This window comes from Candoia aspera, chromosome 4 (genome assembly GCF_035149785.1).
Source record: "Candoia aspera isolate rCanAsp1 chromosome 4, rCanAsp1.hap2, whole genome shotgun sequence".
In the NCBI taxonomy this organism is placed as follows: Eukaryota; Metazoa; Chordata; class Lepidosauria; order Squamata; family Boidae; genus Candoia; species Candoia aspera.
Window position 1 is genome coordinate 891,573 of NC_086156.1, and position 20,025 is coordinate 911,597.

The following is a 20,025-nucleotide window of genomic DNA, read 5'->3' on the forward strand; positions in this document are numbered from 1 at the left end:
GAGTCTTCATTTCATGTTAAGCTTATTTCATTTCATAAGTTCGATTGAAGTTTTCACTCCAGTTTCCAACAAGAGGGATGGTGATGTGGGGCACGGGCCACGTTCCCAAAGTGGAGGGAACTGAACCGAATTCTCGGCCCCCTTCCCGCCCAAGAGAGGGCACTGGCAGAGGAGACTGACTCTCAGACTGGGTCTCAGCCTCAGCCCCTGGGCTGGTCATGATTCACCCGCCCCCCCCTTCTCTCCACAGTGGAGGGCATCTGGACGCCCTGGACAGCCTGGTCCAAGTGCTCCGTCCCCTGCGACTCCGGGGTGCAGACCCGGAACCGCACCTGCTCCAGGCCAGCCTATGGGGGGCCAGGGTGCACCGGCCCCCTGATCCAGACCCGAGATTGCAACACTCAGCCCTGCAGAGGTACGGCTTGGGGCGTGGGCAGAGGGGGATGCCGCATGCTGGGGCAGTGGACAAAACCAGGGGAGGGGTAGCTCAGCCAGCACCCTCTCAACTGCCTCTTATTTCTCACACTAGATTAGGGGGTCTGTGTTTTGATGAGAGCGAAGTCAGCAGGGGGAGCCTTGAACCACTTCTCTCCACTGTGTTCCCTCCGACACACCGGACCTGTATTAGCTGGAGGAACAATACTGTATTTTCTTAGTGAATTTTAAAAGCTGCTTCCAAGTTGTCCCCCCACCCCCCTCACCCCCCCGAGGCACCTCCTGGCCTTGTGTGCCAAGGGTTCGGGGTAGCCGTCTTCACCCCTTGCAGGCCTCTGGAGATGTTATGCTCCAGCTCACACTGACCGTGCCAGCTGGAGGGGGTCGAGGTCCTCCAGGCTGAAGAGCTGGCGGCTCAGTCTCTCTTGCCCACCCTTCTCCTTTGAGGGCACCGTTGCCCTGGCCGCTCGGCTGAAGCCCCGCTTGCTGCTCTGCTCTTAGTGCAGTGCCCAGGAAACATGGTGTACCTGACGGCTGAGGAGTGCCAGCGGAAGGGGGGCGCCTGCCCCCGGCTCTGCCTGGACCAGGGCACCCAGGTGGAGTGTGCCTCCCACTGCCAGGAGGGCTGCCACTGCCCCGATGGGCTCTTCCTCCAGAATGGCTCCTGTGTGCAGCTCAGCCAGTGCCCGTGCTACTACCAGGGGGAGCTTTACCAGCAGGGCAGCTCCATCCCCCGGGATGCCTGCAACAACTGGTAGGAGACTGGCGCCCTCCCTTGCTGGCTGTGGTGCCCGCCTTGCCACCCAAAAGGCCTGCTTTGAGGGCCTTGATCTAGGGGTGGGAGCAGCTTCCTTTGGGGCCAGCCACCACCCACAGGTGTCCTGGGTGCTCCAGGCGTCTGGCTGCCCCGCTCTCCTTGAAGACCTGGTTGGGACCAGAGGTGATCCCCAGCCAGACTCGCGGCCTCTGGCTTCAGGTTTACCCCCACCCCCGCCCGGCCCAGCCCGGCCCTCCCCTGAACGTGCTGCTTCTGCTTTCCAGCACCTGCGTGGATGGGGAGATGGACTGTGGCACAGAGCCCTGCTCAGGTAACTCAGGTGGGAAGAGAGGGTCCCCTTGACGGCCCCCTTCAAAGCCAGGGGTGGAGCACAGCAGGTGCAGGCCCAGGGTCACGACCTTTCCCAGCAGCGGGCCCAGAAGGACCCAAAGCCCTCCCCTTGCAGCCAGGAGTGTTTTTTACTGATCGCTTATTGGGCAATTTAGACACTGCCCTTCAAAACAATCCTTTCTTAGAGGTGTGAGCAGGAACAGCAGAGCGGGGGGGCACAGAGGGTTCCCAGAGGGGGAATAAACTCTGGATTGGATTCATCCCTTGGAAGTGTCAGAATGCAGTTCCCATCGTCTGCTGCCCTTGGTAGGGATAATGGGAGTTGCAGCCAGGATGACACCAGGTCAGTGAAGTCTGCTCTGTCCATTGGGAATGGGGGGGGGGTGCACGGGCCCTGTGACTCTGCAGCTGCTCCACTGGCAGGGCTCCACCCAGGAGATAGGCAGGGGAATACCGGGGCTCCCGGAGGGTCGTCTGACCTGCCTTTCCTCCTGGACAGCCGACTGTGGCTGGAGCGCCTGGACAGCCTGGAGCGCCTGCAGCCGCACTTGCAATGTGGGCACTCAGCGGCGCTACCGTTCCAGCTCTGAGCCCTCTGTCTCTGCTGGAGGACAGCAGTGCCAGGGGTCCAACGTGGAGATTGAGTTCTGCAGCCTGCAGCCCTGCCAGGGTGAGAGGGCAGCTGGGGGCAAGAGGCAGGAGGCCAGCAGGGCCCTGCCCAGGGATGGTCTGAGCCAGCGTCCCAGGCCGGCTTCAGCTTCGGGGTCCGCAATGCAGAGACTCTGTTTGCCACCCACTGGCCGGGCCAGAGTGGGCTGGGGCCTCTAGGCCCCGTTCTTGCCGACGGAATGAATCAGGTGCATGAAGCATCTTGGGAGCATCTGTTTGGGCATTGTGTGCGCTGCATACACAGCCACTGGGGGTTGTGTGTTAATTAACAGAGTAACATGTTATGTGCACCCCGCCTGAGTGTCTTTGAGCCTGTCTAGAGTGCTCCTCCCAGAAGGGGCCAAGACAGCAGCAGAACAGGGCAACTCCCTTGGGCCGGTCTCAGCGTGGTCAGTGCCAGAGGACGGGTGCTGTTCTGCCGCAAGAGGGACAGGCCAAAGTGGGGGGGGAGGCGGTTCCTCAGGGGGCGGAGGCCCTTCTGCATCGGGGGGGGGGTTAAGAGCTGCTGGTTTCCAGCCCCATCAGTCTCCTCCCCCATTCTGCCCCCCCCACAGGCTCTGGAATGGAGTGGGGCCCGTGGTCTGAGTGCTCGGTGCCCTGCGGGGGTGGCTACCAGAACCGCACGAGGGCCAGTGCCAGCGTCCTGGGCAGGATCGACTTTGCCACCTGCAACCTTCAGCCCTGCACAGGTGAGGCCGACGGCTTGAGCACTGCCTTTGACCACAGCAGGGCTGTCACCAGGTGTGGCCAAAGAAGTCAAGGTGGTGGCCAAGGCAGTGTGATCGAAGCTCCGCCCATTTTAACGTGCATCCCAACACACACAAAATGAGCGCGGCTTTGATCGCCCTGTCACGACCACCATTGCAACTTTTTTGACCGTATCCTGTGGACACTTCCCACTGAGCATCTTTGGACTGATGCGGGTTCAGGGAAGGTGGTCTTCCATCCAAACAGCCCCCTCTGCGTCCGACCCATTTGCCACCACCATCTCACAGCTGCTGCCCATGGGCCAGCTAGGGCTGCCTTGCTCCTTGCCAAGGAGTGGGTCCTCGGATGGGGGGCTGCACTTGGAAAGAGGCCAAGCCACCTCCCCTTGGAGCAGCCTGCTTCTCCAGATCCCAGATTTTGCCTGGGATCCTAATTCTCAGTGCAAACCATAGCAGGTTGTTCAGACAAGATTACGGTTTGCCACAGGCCGAACTAGGAAGGCTCTGCCCTGAAAGCTGCATGAGTGGCTGTCACAGGGGGGGGGGGGGCATTTTGCAGCTCAAAGCTTGCACTGAAAACCCAGATCTCATGCTCTTTTGGATTACAGCAGCCTCCCCAGTCTCTTCTGCCCATCATCCTTAGCCCCTGGAGGGTCCCAGGTGGGGAATGGCTTCCTTCTCTGACCTCCTTCTGCCTTGTCCCTTCCAACCAGGTGACGTGCCAGGCATCTGCCCAGAGGGGAAGGTGTGGCAAGAGTGCGCTGACGGGCCGGCCTCCTGCGCAGAGCTCAGCATGGAAGGCGACCCCGGCAACACGGCTTGCCAGCCAGGGTGTTACTGCCCCAATGGCACCATCCTGCTGGTAAATATCCCAAGGGTTTCGGCTGCCCATCTCAGCCCAAGAGAACTGAGCCGAGTCCTTCCTGCTGCCCTGCAGACTGTGCCTGCCATTCAAGCAATTGAGCGCAGTTGGGGACGGAGCCTCTCCCCTCACATCCTTTGAAGGGTGGGAAGCCTTATCTGATATCTTGAGGACCAGCACCACAAAGGTGGAGGCAGTGGCACATGCAAGGGAGCGCCCGGGGTCTCTCTCTAATGCTGCTGCCCCCCCTTCCAGAACAACCTCTGCGTGCCAGAGGAGGAGTGCCCGTGCGCTGTGGAGGGGATGCTCTATGCCCCAGGCGATGCGGTGGCCAAGGGCTGCAAGAACTGGTCAGTCAACTCCTCCTGCGTCCCTGGCTTGTCCAGCCTCCTCCCTCCCATCCCTCGGGCCTAATGCGGCTTTCCTCCCTTCCTGCAGTTCCTGCATCGCCGGGCAGGTGGGAAACTGCTCCCGCGCAGCCTGTGGAGACGGTAAGACGCCCTCCGGGGAGCAAAAAGGCTGGGCGGGTCCTGACCTAACTTCTTTACAGGGGTCAGATTCCTGATCAGGCAGATTCTGGGCTGGTTTGCCAAGAGCAGGCTGAGAGACATTTAGCAGTCAGTCCGCAAAGAGGATTCTCGGGGGCACGAAGCCACCAGGGGTGGTGGCAGGTCTCAGATGACGCCCCGATGGGGAGCTTCCTCCAGCTTGAGGGTCCCGTTCCGTTCTCCTCTGCTTCAAGAGTTCTTTGTGGTTTACCATCAATGTTTTATCTTTTTCCTACGTTAAACTTGGTTTCAGGGAGGGGAGGGGAAGAGGCTCTCAGGGCCGCAACTAGGGAGGGGCAAGCGGGGCATGTGCCCCAGGCGCCGTGCTGGGGAGGCGCCAAAATGGGCGCAGAATCCATGTTTGCCCCGGGTGACACAGACCCTAGTTGCGGGCATGCAGGCTCTCACTCCCCAAGCTTGGCCCAGTCTTGGCCGATGCCTGCCCAGCTCTGCCTCAGTGGGGGAAGGTCCCCCCAAAAGGTGGGCCAGGCATTCACCTCTACAGGGCCAGCGAACCTCCCTCCCAGGCTGTCCTCCACATCTGTCCCCAAGGGATGGTTCTCAGGGAGCCCAGCCTGGAGGCTGACCGAGCCAGCCTTGCTCCGACTTCCTAAAATTCCTAAAATCGGTGAGGAACTTCGGGGGTGCCTCTGACCTCAGGTGCTGCAAGAAACCTGCTTTGGCGGCATGCTGAAAGCAGGGGTGAGGCTGGGTGGGATGCTCCTGTGTGCCCAGGTGTGGACGACCGGGGCGGGTGTGCAGTTACCCTGGAAGCGGTCCCCCACGGCCCCATTCACAGGAGGCTCAGAGGAGGTCCTGAATCCAGGGGCAAAGGCTGCCCGCACCCGGCTCCCGGTCTCCGCAGCTGGCCTGCCCCAACTGTCTGCTTCCTCCTGCTGTGCCAGTGAACGGCCAGTGGTCGGCATGGACCCCCTGGAGTGAGTGCTCGGCGTCCTGTGGGCTGGGGCTGCAGAACCGGTACCACTTTTGCACGGAGCCTGCCCCTTCTGGGATGGGGCTGCCCTGCCTGGGGCCGGAGCGGGAGGACAAGGCCTGCCAGATCCAGCCCTGCTCTCGTAAGTCTGCCCACCTCTCCTCCAGAAGGCCTCGAGGGCCGGGGTCTGCTCCCCCAGGGGTGGGCGGAGAGGCTGGGGTCTTCCCCGTCAGAGGGTCCCAAAGAGGGAGGAGTGGGCACCCCTCCCCTTCCCAATGAGGGTGAGCAGCCGGCCGTGGCCAGCACTCCCCCAAAACCTGGGAGGGCACCTCACCCGGATCCTGGATCTTGGGGGAGAGGAAGGGGACTTTGCCCCAGGAAGAGACCCTCTTTTGCATGGGAAGGTCAGTGCAAGAAAGATCCTTCTCTGCCTGAAGCCTCCGTGAACCAGTGGTCCAAGGAGACCTGATTGCACACGCCTTGCATGCTCACAGACCTGAGTAGCCTTCACACAACACGCTTGACTCAGTCTCCCTATTGACCCAAGCCCTGGGTTCACACCATGAACTAGCCAGAGGGGTCAGATTTGCAGAATACACCAAGATAGCCACACACCCACCCTGCCTGGAATGACCGCTAAGCCAGCTCAGTGCGTGGTGTGAATGTGCGATCAGACCTGGAGGTTGCGTGAGCAAAGCCTCTTCTGTGCAGGAAACGGGGGCTGGGGCGCTTGGGGCCCCTGGACCGCCTGCACCTTCAGCTGCGGGGGAGGCATGAGGAGCCGGAGCAGAGCCTGCGACAGCCCTGCCCCCCGGGGAGGGGGGGACTATTGCGAGGGGCCGCCCACCCAGGTGGATGCCTGCAGCCTGAACCCCTGCCCAGGTGAGCCGAGAGCCATTAGCTGCTGCCCGGGAGGGAGGGGATCGTGCTGAAGCAGGGGGCTCAGGGAGATGGGCAACTGGGGTGGTGGGGCTGCCTTCGCTCGCTCTTCCTCCGCTCCCTCCTAGTTGTTCAAGGTTCTTTCTTCCCCAACCTTATCAGCCTTCTCAACAACCCTGGGAGGTAGGCTGATCTAAGGCCAGCTAAAACGCCCTCCCTCCCCAGGGACTGGAGCCTGTTCTCCTAGTCTCAGCTGCTGCACGCTGGCCGCAGGGGAGAGCAAAAAGAGGGGAGGAAAGAGGGCCACGCTCCATGGACGTGGCCCCTCCTCCTGAGGATCCAGAAGCAAAGGCGGACCACCTCGTGCAAATCCTGGTCTCGGCAATGCAGCTGGGTCCCCCCATTTTAGGGGGAGGAAATGTCCCCAGGAGGGCTGCTCTGGAGGGGGCTTCCCCTCATGCCTGTCTCCTCTCACCCCTCCAGCCCTGGACTGCTCTGCTCTGGAGGACTCTGCCTACAGCAGCTGTGGGCCCCCCTGCCCTCGCTCCTGTGATGACATCACGGTGAGACACCCCCCCCATGGCTTTAGTCTCAGGCTGCCCCCAAAGACCCCCACCTTCTTTGGCCATGGGAGGTCGGAGAGGTGGAAAGGACTGGAAGGGGGTCTTGAGCCCTGCAAAATTAATTCATGATGAGCTGCTGAGGGGGGAGAAGGCGCCCCAAATGCCTGGTCACGTGAGCGACTCCGCCAGTATTGGTTGGGGAGGGCAGATATTTCCGGTCAGCGGTTCTTCATTGAGCATCTTGGCCTGAATGCGGGGGGGGGGGGGTGTCACGTGTGTCACAGATTTTATAATCTTCCGACATCATGATGCCATTTGCCCACCCCCATCCCTGGACACCCACTGTTTCTTATACAGTTTCCTTCCAAAGCCCCAAATTAGATCCTACTGCAGTGTTTCTCAACCTTGGCAGCTTGAAGACAGGTGGACTTCAACTCCCAGAATTCCCCAGCCAGCGTTGCTGGGAGTTGAAGTCCACCCGTCTTCAAGCTGCCCAGGTTGAGAAATGCTGTCCCACAGTGTGACGTTTGAGGATGGTTCCATTCCCTGCTGCCTGAAGGTTTCTACAGCAGCCACCCAGGTGTGTGGGAGAAATGGAAGGTGACCCCGTTGTGTGAAACAGCAGGACTTGGCACTTGCGGCGTTCGGTCTCTGGGGTCGGTTGTGCTCATTACACCCGGTCAACTTCTGCCCAGTTTGAAAACTTGAGTCACACCCTTCCCTCCCTCCCACTCTCCTTGCCATGCCCCCCTCCCTCCCCTCTCCCCCCAGCACTGCATGTGGGCTTGTGAACCGGGCTGCTACTGCACGGGGGGGAAGGTCTTGCACGGGAACGGCTCCACCTGCGTGGGAAAGCAAAGCTGCACCTGCCTGGACCTGCGCACCGGACGCCGGCACCTGCCAGGGGAGGTCCTCCCTCATGCCGATGGCTGCAACAACTGGTGAGCCCCGGGAGGAGTGGGTAGAGCGAGGGGGGGCCCTGTGGTGGGGCGTCCCTCATCTGACCCCCTTTCTTTCCTCGCAGTACCTGCTCCAACGGGAGGCTGATCTGCACCAACCAGGCCTGTGCAGGTCAGTCCCCCAAAGCCTGGCTGGGCAGTGAACATGCAGGCTAGTGCTGGGGGGGGCAGGGGAGGACACAGCTGGGTGGAGTGACCCCTTTCTGGGTTCCTTATCACGTTTCTTCTCATTTCCGCTCCGAGTTCAGAGGACCGGCACGGGAAGGATGCAAGGCTTAGCCTCGTCCAGACCTCTTCCAGCCTCGGGCATCACCTCCTTGCTTGCTTCCCTGGGTGGGGCGGCGGGGGAGAAGACCCAGCCCTGGAGTGAGCGGGGACTAAGCCACCTTCAGGCTTGGAGGAACATCCTTTGGGGCCCTGCCCTCACCTCGGGGGAAAGGCAGCCGGGGGGCTCATGACTCCTTTGGCGCCCCTCCAGTGCCAGGCAGCTGGTGTGACTGGGCCCCGTGGAGCCCCTGTTCCAGGACATGTGGGAGCGAGATGGTCACCCGCTACAGGACTTGCAGCTGCCCCAAGCCCCAGCATGGGGGCCATGAGTGCGAGGGGCTGCAGGAGTACCATGGAGACAGCGGGGTCCAGCTCCAGAGAAAAGCCTGCCTCATCACCACTTTCTGCCCAGGTAACAGCCTTGCGGTTTCCTTCCCAAATGCCCGACATCCCTGGAGGGCGGCATTCACACCACCTGCTCAGCCAGGTCACCCAAAGGCCCAGCAGCTGCATATTCATGGCTGATGAAGCTTGGCTAGCATTAACCTCAGTTTGTTATATGGGATGGTGTGCTGAGCAAATCCAGCCTGCTGGGTTGAAGGATTTTCGGAGATCAGAAAATGTGGCTGTGTTTGTAAATACACTCAACCAAGGGCTTTATTAATCAGTTTCCTGGATTGCGCACTACACGCTAAGCTGTAAAACACACAACAAGGTTAATATTAACTAAGGTTAGCATGTTGGATGAAATAATCTATTAGGTATTCAGCTGAACACAGCGGCAAGGCCACAAGAATCTCACCAAGGTCAAAACACCCTGTTATGTGAATGTGGCCACTAGGTTTTTAACAAACTGGATTAAGGGTGGGGCGCAAATGCAGCCCTTCTTGGCTCGTTCCCCACCCCTGCAACAAAGGGTGGTCTTGTTACTCCACCCAATTTGCTCATCCCACATGGAGGTTTCCGTTCCCTGGATTCTGGGGGAGAGGAAGAACCCCGCTGCGCCACCGGTCAGGCTGACGGGCTGAGCTCCTCAAGGTGATGGTTTCTAGCTCAGCTCCTGGAGGATGCAGACCCCCTCCCCACCCTAGGGTTGTTTTCTGTAGCCAAAGCAGTGGTGTTTGGGGGGTGTATGGCTCTTAGGGACCCCAATAAGGCTTCAGGTTTTTAATCATTTGATACATGTTTTTCCTGTTCTTCTTTTGCACGTGACTTTGCTGTACACAACCCAAAGTCCACAGCAATTGGGGCCAGTCTAGAAACACTGTAAATAGATGAATACTGGTAGTCCTTGTTTAGCAACCGCAATTGGGACTGACAACTTAGTTGTTAAGCAAAGCAGTTGCTAAGTGAAGCAGTTGCTAAGTGTGCTTACCATCTGACTTCAGCTTTCCTTTGCTTTACAGACCTGCAAAGGTCATAAATGCAGGCATTGGTCACAAAGTTACTTTTTCATCACCGTTGTAACTGTGAACAGTCGCTAAATGAGGACTACCTGTACATGTTGGGTGGCTCCGGCCACTATGGCTTCATCGAGTGTCCCTCCTGTGCTTTGCATCCCACAGTGAATGGGGGCTGGTCCACGTGGAGCACATGGTCTCCCTGCAATTCCTGCGATGGTGTGTCCGCAAGGAGCAGGGACTGTAACAACCCCCCTGCCCGGTTTGGGGGCACAGCCTGTTCCGGAGAAGCTCGGCAGAGCCGCCTGTGCCACGACGGAGCCACTGCCTGTGAAGGTGAGACGGAGCGTGGGGCGGGGGGAGGGGGCTGAAGGCTGCCGGGGGACTGTGCTGTGCTGTGCTGTGCTGTGCGGAGGGATTGGGAAAGGAAGCCCCTGCTGTGTAAACAGGAGTTTGGCAGGAGGGCACCCAGCCGGCTTCGTCAGCATAGGCAGGGCTGCCCCAGTGCTGAGATGGGGGGCCAGGCTTGCAGGTGGCACGGGGCCAAAGGAGCAGAGCAAGGGAACTGCGGGGATGTGTTCATGCAGCCCCAGAGTCCGGCTCAGCCCAAGGGGGCCTTTGCTCACCAGCTGCAGATTTTGCAACCCTAACTTTTGCCCGCATGCTGAGTTGTCCTCATCTGCATGAAGAACTTTGGGGAAACCAGCGAGCCTTTTGGAGCGTAACCCGTCCTTAATATTGAAATGCCAACTGGGAAGGGGTCCCTCTGGAGCAAGGACAGCCCCTCACTTGGGGGAAGACCTAGAGGAACACAGGGGAGCTTGCCTAAAGGTGTGGGTGGGTGTAACCTCTCGGGTCCCCCCAGACTGTGAGGGGGGGCAGGTGGCGTTCCCCTGCAGCAAGCCCTGTCCGCGCACCTGTGAGGACCAGCAGCCCGACGCTGCCTGCTTGGAGAGCCCCGGGTGCCAACTCGCCTGCGCCTGCCCAGACGGACAGCTGCTCCAGGACGGGGTGTGCGTGGCTCCCTCCCAGTGCCGCTGCAAGTACCAGGCGCCCTGGCCGGGTGAGTCCAGGACAGTCCTGGGGAAGGGTGGGGTCCGCTTTTCCCGAGGCAGAAAAAGAGGGTGGCCAAGCCTGGGTGAGTGGCAAGGTTCTTTCGGGAGCACTTGGGAGGGCCAACGAAGACCCCTGCCCTGCCCTTCCGGTTTGCAGTGTCCTGGGGCGGGGGGGCTGCTTCTGGGGAGATCTGGGGGTAACTTAGAGCACCCGACCTGAGCAGTGGGGGCCGGCGCCAGCCCAGCCATCTGACCTCCCCTCTGCTACACAGGTGCCCCCGAAGAACGGAATCTCTCCTCCTGGTTGGGGCTCCCTCGGTGGGAGTATGCTCAGCCAGGGGAGACCATCCACGGGCCGTGCCAGAACTGGTGAGTGTGGCCATGCGCAGGCAGGGAGCGCCCAGCAGAAACTCGGGGAACTTAGCCTTCCCAAATGCATTCTCTGAAGATTAAACCTCGGAACAACCCTCTCCCCTTCGCAGCACCTGCGTAGCTGGGCACCTGCAGTGCCAGGCAGACCCCTCGTGCCGCCTGGACGGTGGATGGGCCGGCTGGGGACCGTGGTCTCCCTGCAGCCAGAGCTGCGGGGAGGGCGTCCAGTTCCACTTCCGGGAATGCAGCAATCCTGCCCCCCAGAATGGAGGCCGGGGGTGTGTGGGCAGCAGCGAGCAGCAGAGGCCCTGTGGGAACCAGGAAGACTGCCCAGGTGAGGTGGACTGGCCCCGGCCCCAGCATGAGTGAGTGCTCACCCTCTATCGCAGGAACTCTCAACCATGGCCACCTGAAGATGGGTAGACTTCAGCTTCCAGAATTCCTCAGCCAGCCATGGGGAATTCTGGGAGTTGAAGTCGGCCCATCTTAAAGTGGCCAAGGTCGAGAGACCCTGCCCTATAGCAGTCCCTTCCACGCAGAAAGCTAGAGTGCCACAGACCCTGGCTCCCCCACCCCCATGCTTCCTTTCTAAGGGCGGGGAATCCCCCTGCCACACAAGCCTCCCCTTTCCTTCAGGGGCGGGGCTATGCAAATGTACACTGTGGGAGGAGCCTCTCCCATTCCCTGTCTCACCTGCCCGCAGGCAGCAGGGTGTCCCGAGATGGCCAGCTGTGCATTGAGGGCAAGTCCCCTGCTTCTGCCCCCATGATTTCTCTGCCCCTGAGAAGGGCAGCTGGCCTGTCCCCCCGGAAGTCACACAGGCCCCCGACTTCACCCAAATGCGCTGGCACAGGCCCGGGAAGAGAGTCAGGAAGCAGCAGCTGCTTTCTGCAAGGGGTTTCCCCAACGCCCGGCTTTCCTTGCCTCCTGCAGAGGAGGACGCCTGGGACGCCTGGACTCCATGGGCCCCCTGCAGCGTCTCCTGTGGGGGGGGGGAGCAGGTACGCAGCCGACGGTGTCGCCAGCCAGGTTGCCATGGCCTGGCCTCCCAGAGCAAGACCTGCAACACCCACGTCTGTCTCGGTGAGTCGACTGGGGGCACCCGATCTGCGGCTTCCTTGGGGCCCTTCTGGCTCCAGCCGGGCCTTGTTTGTACAACTTTCATAACCCAGCCAGTCAGAAGCCTAGTGGCTCATTCCCCCAGGATCCAATGTTGGCTTAGTTTTACCCTGTTTTGCAGTTTGTCCATTTTCATGACTTACATGCTGTATGGGTCCAGCCAGCTGGTTAGTTTTTACTTCCATATATAGGTTGTCCTCGACTTACAACCACAATTGGGACCAGAGTCTCCATCATAAGTCGTTGCAGTCGTAAGTCAAGTCACCACATGATCGGACCTGATTTTAACAACCATTTTTATGGCAGTTAAGCAAATCCAGCTTTCCAATGGGTGTTTTTTGCCAGAACACAGCAAAAAACATCTCAAAACACAATCCTGTGACCAAGGGACACTGCGACCAGCCGTAAATGCAAGCTGGTTGCCAAGTGCCCGAAATGTGACCATGTGACCACAGGGGGGTGTAACATTTTGTGATGCTCAGGCTGTAAAGCACGCATTCCAAGGCTGTCATAACTTTGGACTGTTGTTAAGTGAACGGTCGTAGGTCGAGGACTACCTGTATTCTGCAACTCAGAAAGTGCTTCAGCAGGTTGCATGGCTTTGCAACAAGTACAGCCGCTTCCGAGGGCTCTAGGCCCCCAAATACCCATGGCCTGGTGTAGAGGGCAGAGGTAATGGCCTTGGAGGACAGGAGGAAGAGCTGCTTCCTTAGATAAAAGGGGCCTGAGTCCAGGGAAAGAAGTAACATGAGTAAACACCTCAAACAAGCCCCTCCCTAGTTCACACAAAGATGAACAGGGGAAGGGGGAAGCCCACGCAGACTTGCAAGGCTCTGTCACTATAGCTTTGCGATAAAAATGGCGCTGACCTACATGGGATTGGTTTCCTAGTCTGGTCTACCTTGAAGGGCTGGCACCAGGACAGACCCGACCTCCCCTCCCCATTTGCAAGGCTGGCAGGGAGTGCTTTGCAGTAGCCTTCCCCGATCTCATGCCCTCCAGACCTGTTGGACCATAATGCCAGTCTGTCAGCCCTTTGAGGCGACTATGGCAGAAAACAGACAGCCAAGGATTCCAGCAGTGCTACTTTTTTTTGATGGATGGCATAACTGAAACTTGAAAGCTTGCCAAAGTCCCCCTCTGCCCCTTCATAGACCACACTGAATCATGGCGGGGTTATCCTGAGTCTTCCTTGCACTCCCTCCCTTCCCAGGGCTAGGAAGTCATTCACTCTCTTTTTTATCTGTGGGCGGCTCCTGCATTTCTTCACCAACTCTATGTCTCTTTTCCTCTACATTGCCCTGGGGGTATTGGGCATGGCCCTCATCTGACTGAAAGTCATTTGAGAAACCTGCCATGCGGCTTGCCTGGCCGGAGGGCCCCTCGGGGCCCCACCTTGCCTTTGCTCCAGGGAAGAGGTAGAAGTTCTGAGTCCGGAGCAGATGCTGTGGACCTCCAGGGAAGCTGCCCTTGGAGCAGGAGGAGACACAAAGATGTGGAGACCACCCCTCCCTGCAAGCACTGCTGGCTCCTCACCAGGCTGTGGCTCTCTAGACCAGCTGATGGGCTCTGGGTCCAAATCTGCCCTTTCCCCTTTCAGAGGTGGGCTGCCCAGTGGGGCGCCTGTACCGGGAGTGCCTGGCAGAAGAGGGATGTCCCTACAGCTGTGCCCACCTCACCCGCCAGATGGACTGCTTCTCTGATGGCTGCGAGGAAGGATGCCACTGCCCAGCGGGCACCTACCAGCACAAGGGGGCTTGCATCCAGGTTGGGACTTCTGTACCTTGGCTGCTCTGGGGGCGATGGGGAGTTGCTGGGACTGCTCCCTGGATCTTCTGGGGCGGGAGGCAGGAGCAAGAGCAGGGGCTGGCTGGCTGGCACCTGGGTGAGGCACAAACATCATGGCTGCCCAGCCCCTGAGTACCCTGAAGGCGCAGGCTCTGAAGGAAGAGAGAGGCAGCATCGGGGTCCTGCTGTGGGGCTAACCCAGGCACCGTGTACAGACGTTTGGGAAAGTGTCACACTCCGGTGTAGAAAGCAAAGGTGCCCCTCTGCCCCTCGTAGCCCTTCTCGGGGGGGGGGGCTCTAAAAGTTCTGCAGGACTATTTTCCCCCAGTGCCTCCGTGGAAAGCATGGTCTGGCGATGGGGCATGATGGGGTCGAGGCCCCGTTGGGCAGTTTCCTTGAGCCCCCCCCCCGCTGTGGCTGATGTCATGGACTGGCTCTTCCCAGGGACCCCCATGCCCCCCTCTGCCCTCTCTTCCTGGCCCAGGAGTGCCCCTGCGTCCTGAGCGAAGAGGTTTTCCAGCAGCTACGGGGCCTCTCGGCTGGCCCCCCCGACACCCCACTGGTCATCCTCACTGCTCAGGGCCAACAGGTCTCCCCAGGGGAGGAAGTGGCCCCCAACAGCACCGTCTCCGCTGCCTGCAGCAACTGGTGAGTTTGTCCCTTGTGAATGGGGGGGTTTGGCTCCCGCCCCTCGAGCTGAGAGGAGGATCCCTGCAACCAGGGCCTTCTTTCCGGGGGGGTGGGGAGAATGAGAATAGGGGAAGTTCTCGACTTACGATCACAACTGGTACCAGAGTTTCCATCGTGAGTCACTGTGGTTGTAGGCTGAGTCACCCCATGACTGGATTCGATTTCATGACCACTTTTAGGGTGGTCGTTAAGCGAATCCAGCTTTCCCAATGCGTGTCTTTTGCCGTTTTCTGGAAAAAAACGTTGCAAAACACAACCACGTGACTGCGGGAGACTGCAACTGGTTGTAAATGTGAGCCAGTTACCAAGCACCCAAAATGCGATGAGGTGAATGCGGGGTGTGTGTGTGTGAAATTTTGTGACACCCAGAAGCACTTTACAGGCCATAAAGCACCCATTCCGAGGCTGTCATAACTTCGGACTGTCGTTAAACAGTTGTAAGTTGAGGACTACCTGTAGTCCAAGCACCCCTCTCCAAAGTGTGATCTGCCTTGAAGTGATCAGGTGGATTGCTACTTTTCTCTTAAAGCAGGAAAACCAGGTGGTTCCGGCTGAGTCCCCAGGCCTTCAGCAGAGTGAACCCTCCCCCCCGCTGCCCCCGGGTTAAGGAGGCAAAGGATGTCTGTTGAGAGCCAAAAGTTAGATAAGCAGCAAATGATACCTTACACCGAGATGATTAATTGCACCTGATGTGTGCAAAATCACTACTTTGACTACTTTGCTAAAGTAGTCTTTTGTAGGTTTGAGGCAAACGCCAACTTCAGAATTTGCCCAAAACGTCAAGATGGCATTGAATCGGGTAGTTGTAGCCTCCATGTTCACTTTTTGACCTCTCTTCCATGGATGCCCCTGGACCTAAATTCTCCCTGATGCCTTCCGGTCTCCTCCCTCGCTTCAGCTCCTGTCGCAACGGCCAGCTGGCCTGCACTTTCACCCTCTGCCCCGTGGACGGGGGCTTCACCGCATGGAGCCCGTGGTCCCCCTGCTCTTTGACCTGCGGGGGGTTGGGCAACATGACCAGGTCACGCGACTGCGCCCGCCCAAAGCCTGCCCACGGGGGGAAGGACTGTGCCGGCCCTCGGACGGATATCAAATTCTGCCAGACCCTGGACTGCAAAGGTAGGGGCCAGCGCCGGCCACCGTGGCTTTGGGCTTTGTCCAGCGGCCTGAGGAGCTGGAGAGGAGGCTCCCTCTGAAGGCCTCTGAGGCCAAGCCACTTTAGATTGCAGAGTGGTGGACTGAAAAGCTGGAAGACCACCATTCCCGGTTGGGAAATTAAGATTACATGGGGAAGCAGAGCCAGGCGTCCCCCGCTCGCTTGTTCCTAGGCAGAGGTCTGCAGGCAGACAGTGTGTGTCAAATGTCCCAGTTCTTACACGCTTGGGGGCCTCTTCCTCCCCCCAGATGGGAAGTCTGGGGCTGTAGCCCCAAGCTCTGGTGGGACGTGTGCCTGGCCCGCCATGGATGTGGCTGTTTTCAGTGGTGGCCTTCCTCCCTAACCCCGGGACGGGACCTGGGAGGGCTTCTCGGGAGAAGCCCCAGAGTCTCCGGTGTGGCTTCCAGGACCAGGCACTCCGCCCCAGACCCTCCGGGCTCACTTCTGCCTGCAGATGTCTCAGCCGACCACCAGGCTCTGCAAGAGGCATTTCCACCCAGCCACCTGCGCTGCTCCTCCTGCCTTGTTTCCAGGCGTGGCTTGTGAGTTTGTCTGCTAGCAACTGTCCTTGCCCACCACCCCCCAGGTTACAAAACGTTCCAGATTCTTATATGCACCAATTGGAGTGATTGCAACGTTTAATGTCGTGGTGAAAGCACCGGGCTAGAAACCGGGAGACCCTGAGTTCTAGTCCCGCCTCGGGCACGAAGCCAGTGTTGGGCCAGTCACTTTCTCTTGGCCCCAGAAAGGAGGCAATGGCAAACCACTTCTGAAAAACCTTGCCAAGGAAACTGCAGGGGCTTGTCCAGGCAGTCTCTGAGAATCAGACGCCACTGAACGGATTTAAAAAACATGCCATGTCAGAGCATTCCACAGTGAAGGCTCCACGTAACAAGCCATAACAAGCTACCTACTTTGCTAGAGCATATTCTACAACATGCTCCATACACACATGGAGAGGGGAGGGGAGGGGTGGGGTGGGACCTTCTTATCTACTAGCTATATAAAAGGGAGTTGGCAGATTCTAAAGAGCTCTTTTTAATTTCAGTTTTTTAGGACCATGTTTTCATCTTTTATATGCTATAGGCCATAATTCCTGCCCTGATTCTCACAATAAGTGTTTGTTCTCACACTTTGTTCTGGTTTCAGACATTTCCTTCTTGCCTGATGCTTCCAGTACATTTAGCAATGAACAAAACATGGTTTATTGGTACCAGTCACACAGCACAATAGATAGATGTTTCCTTTATCACGTTTCCATTGATCAGGTCTAAATGGCGCTAGTCAATTCTTATACAGGTAGTCCTCATTTAGCAACTGCACTTGGGACTGGCAACTCAGTTATTAAGTGAAGCGGTCCCTAAGTGAAAAATCACACGGCTGCAACTCTGCTTATGATTTTATTTCAGTTTTCCTTGCTTCTTGCTACTTTCTTCAGCTGAACTGGGGTTCTTTCTCTTTCTCTTTGAGGACATCTTGGTATGAGGTAAATAAGCAAGTAAAAATAAGAGCAGAGAGATGTTGTGAAGGTTGTAAATGTGAGGAGTGGTCGCTAAGTTGTTTTTAGCACTGTCGTAACTTTGAACAGTCACTAAATGCGGTAGTCACTAAGCAAGGACTACCTGTAGTCTGCCTCCTTCGGCTGTTTTATCTTTCCCTCCCTTTGCTGATCCCAGAGAATAGGAGGACACATGCAGATATAAAGATACCTATAGGGAATAGCAGATAAGGAATAATGGCACTTCACAGACAGTATGAACCCTACACTCCCTGGCCCTGAAATCTGCTCACCTCACTCTGCCTTGGCTTTTGCTTTGCAGAAATGACTGAAGCCACCAAAGGGCCAGTCACAGGGACCCCAGGTGAGCCTGGGGCATGCCAGTTCCTGGCCCCCCTCTGGAGGGAGGAGCGGTGGAAGGTAACCCGGGTCATGGAAAGAGACCGGGCACTCTGTTGTTTATGCCTCTCGCCCCACGTTGCAGGTGCTGAGGACAACGGCTTCACCCGCTGGTCCCCCTGGACGCCCTGCTCGAAGACGTGCAGCGACCCGGAGCTCCCCGCCCTCAAGACCCGCATGCGGTTTTGCCTGGGGGGCAGCGGCTGCGCAGGGGACACCTTCCAGGAGCGAGAATGCAACTTGCCCCAGTGCACAGGTGAGACGTTGGGCTTGCGGCATCGTTCACATGCAGACACGGAGCCTCCGGCACACTAGCTGGGGGGGCCCAGAAGAATGCTTGCTTGGGAACCAGGAAAGATGGCAAAAGTGGGGGGGCAAAACAGCGCCATCACCACTGCCACTGTACGCCCCCCTGCCCTCCCAGCCCTTCCAGCTTCCACAGTTCCTGGAACTGAACTCTCAGCGTGGTGAGAATCAAAAGTGCCCCCAAACGGTTGATAGCCCAGCAGACCTATAAAGACTTCCGGTGCTTCCTTGGCAGAAGGAGGCAGAAATGTTTTGGAAAATAAATCTCTCTTGAAGGCTCGAATGCCAACCGTCTGGCTCCTTGGCTCAGAAGTGGTGGTGGGGCGGGAGTTGAGGGCCACCGAAGTCAAGGGGGCCTCCCTGCTTGAGGGAGAGTTGTCTCCCCCCTCTCACTCAGGAGCTTCCGGGCAGGGCAGAGCCCCCTCCCCTCTGTCAGCATTCTTCCCCAAGCCTCTCCAAGGGATGCCCAGAACTCTCCTCTCTCCTTGGTGCCCCCCAGAGACCCCCTTGTGCGAGGGCAAGGAGTGCCTCGGCCTGAACTGCACGTGGAACCCCTGGTCCCTCTGGAGCGAGTGTTCCCGCAGCTGTGGGGTGGGGCAGCAACAGCGCCTGCGCACCTACCACCCCCCTGGGCAAGGAGGGCACTGGTGCCAAGACATCCTGACAGCCAACTTAGAGCGGCGCTTTTGCAACCTGCAGGCCTGCAAAGGTACAATTTGCCTCCCCTGAGCTACCCCCCAGCCCAGGGGTGGTGAGGCTTAGGTGAAGGGGGGTCCAGGGAGGGTTCCCCTGCGGGAGATCACAGGCAAAGCTACCGCAAGGAAAGAAGAACCCCCTTCTATGCACTTACCCAAATCCACTCCTTCCTGTGGCAGTGAGTTCCACAGGTGAATCGTGGTTGGCCTGTAAAAAGCCACCCCTGGGCAAAAGCAGGATCATGAAGGCTGTGGGGAGGCTGGGAAGAGAGGGCAAGAACAGCCCTGAGGCTGGCCCATAACTGAACGGAGGTCTGTACGGGTCTTCCCTCCTTGTGTCTCTGCCGCAGTGGACGGGGCCTGGTCCAAGTGGAGCCCCTGGTCCTGGTGCGACCGCACATGCGGTGGGGGGCGCTCCGCCCGCACAAGGACATGCACCAGCCCACCCCCCAAGAATGGAGGGCGCCACTGCCCAGGCGAGAAATACCACGTGCGCGTCTGCAACCCCCAGCCCTGCGGTACGTGGAGAGAAGGAAGGGTGGTCCCGCCAGCTGGACTCCTTCCCGATGGGGCCACAGTCTGGCCGTGCCTGCCGCTTCTCTGGACTTCTGCTTGTAACAGGCACTCTCTTTCTGCAGAGGAGACCTGCCCCCCCCTGATGCGCTGGGTGGGGTGTGCCAACAGATGCCCCCGGCATTGCTGGGACCTCCAAGAAGGTATCGTGTGCCAGGAGAAGGAAGCCTGCGAGCCCGGCTGTCGCTGCCCTGATGGTGAGGAGGCTTTGGCAGGTCCACGGCTGCCTCCCCCGCAGGTGGAAGAAGTACATGGAGTTGCCCCCCGGCCCCCTTTTAGGATCCTTTTGGAGGTCTACTGTGGTCAGTGGGCTGTGCCAACAAGGCTCACCTGCCCACAGAGGGACCAGGGAAGCCTGCTCTGCCGGCTTCAGCCATCGGGGTCAGCCTGAAAGGTCAGGCTGTTCGTGCCCCCAGGAGGGAAGCCTTGGTCCTGGGCAGGAGGAAAGCGCCCCAACCAGGGGAGGCCCAGCTTGATTCAGTTGGCACCTGTAAAACTGCCTGGTAGTTTGCCTTCATCTGTTTTGCTCTTAGCGAAGCGACTTGAAATTTTTTTGAACCGGGCTTCAGCCCCTCTCGAGTCCCTGTGTGCCACCTGGAACTGCTGATCAGCTTCTTTAACAGGCAGAATTTATTTATTGGGTTCGCTTATTTAGTACACTTATATAGCTGCCCATCTCAAGGGCATAACTGGGCAGGGTACAATACATGCAAAGCCAATATGAAAATCTATAACCCATTAAAATGACACAGTCATTTTAGGAAAAAGCAATTTGCTGAGAGACCCCCAGAGACCCTGGGCTCCCCTAGCCGCCCAGCCCCAGCACTGGTTTGAACAGCCTTCCGGAAGGCCATGAGGGTCTTAACCTTAATTCTCGCAAGGCCAGGAGTTATGGTGAGGATTCAGATTCACGTTCTTGGAGGACCAAGCAGATGCCCGGGAGTCTCTCCCATTTATTCATTGGTTCATTTTCTATCCCAACCTTTCCCCAAGTTCGAGGAGGCGTATGTAGCACTTCAGCTCTTCCCGGTTTTTTTCCCAAC

At 58.4% G+C, this 20,025-nt stretch overlaps 1 protein-coding gene across 1 annotated transcript in view; it reads left to right on the forward strand.

Annotated features, from left to right (window-relative positions):
- The window catches only part of LOC134496121 (SCO-spondin-like), an 80,807-nt gene that overhangs the window by 43,997 nt on the left and 16,785 nt on the right, over positions 1 to 20,025 (forward strand). The window contains exons 63-89 of the mRNA XM_063301875.1: positions 251 to 415; positions 937 to 1,189; positions 1,477 to 1,523; positions 2,043 to 2,213; positions 2,767 to 2,901; positions 3,633 to 3,781; positions 4,037 to 4,131; positions 4,220 to 4,272; positions 5,235 to 5,405; positions 5,975 to 6,145; positions 6,626 to 6,705; positions 7,477 to 7,646; positions 7,730 to 7,776; positions 8,143 to 8,343; positions 9,497 to 9,667; positions 10,197 to 10,394; positions 10,659 to 10,755; positions 10,869 to 11,092; positions 11,692 to 11,841; positions 13,478 to 13,644; positions 14,150 to 14,313; positions 15,254 to 15,474; positions 17,332 to 17,373; positions 17,494 to 17,664; positions 18,214 to 18,423; positions 18,760 to 18,927; positions 19,048 to 19,179. Of these exons, the coding sequence (XP_063157945.1) occupies positions 251 to 415; positions 937 to 1,189; positions 1,477 to 1,523; positions 2,043 to 2,213; positions 2,767 to 2,901; positions 3,633 to 3,781; positions 4,037 to 4,131; positions 4,220 to 4,272; positions 5,235 to 5,405; positions 5,975 to 6,145; positions 6,626 to 6,705; positions 7,477 to 7,646; positions 7,730 to 7,776; positions 8,143 to 8,343; positions 9,497 to 9,667; positions 10,197 to 10,394; positions 10,659 to 10,755; positions 10,869 to 11,092; positions 11,692 to 11,841; positions 13,478 to 13,644; positions 14,150 to 14,313; positions 15,254 to 15,474; positions 17,332 to 17,373; positions 17,494 to 17,664; positions 18,214 to 18,423; positions 18,760 to 18,927; positions 19,048 to 19,179 (4,023 nt within the window). The remainder of the gene's footprint in view (positions 1 to 250; positions 416 to 936; positions 1,190 to 1,476; positions 1,524 to 2,042; positions 2,214 to 2,766; positions 2,902 to 3,632; positions 3,782 to 4,036; positions 4,132 to 4,219; positions 4,273 to 5,234; positions 5,406 to 5,974; positions 6,146 to 6,625; positions 6,706 to 7,476; positions 7,647 to 7,729; positions 7,777 to 8,142; positions 8,344 to 9,496; positions 9,668 to 10,196; positions 10,395 to 10,658; positions 10,756 to 10,868; positions 11,093 to 11,691; positions 11,842 to 13,477; positions 13,645 to 14,149; positions 14,314 to 15,253; positions 15,475 to 17,331; positions 17,374 to 17,493; positions 17,665 to 18,213; positions 18,424 to 18,759; positions 18,928 to 19,047; positions 19,180 to 20,025) is intronic.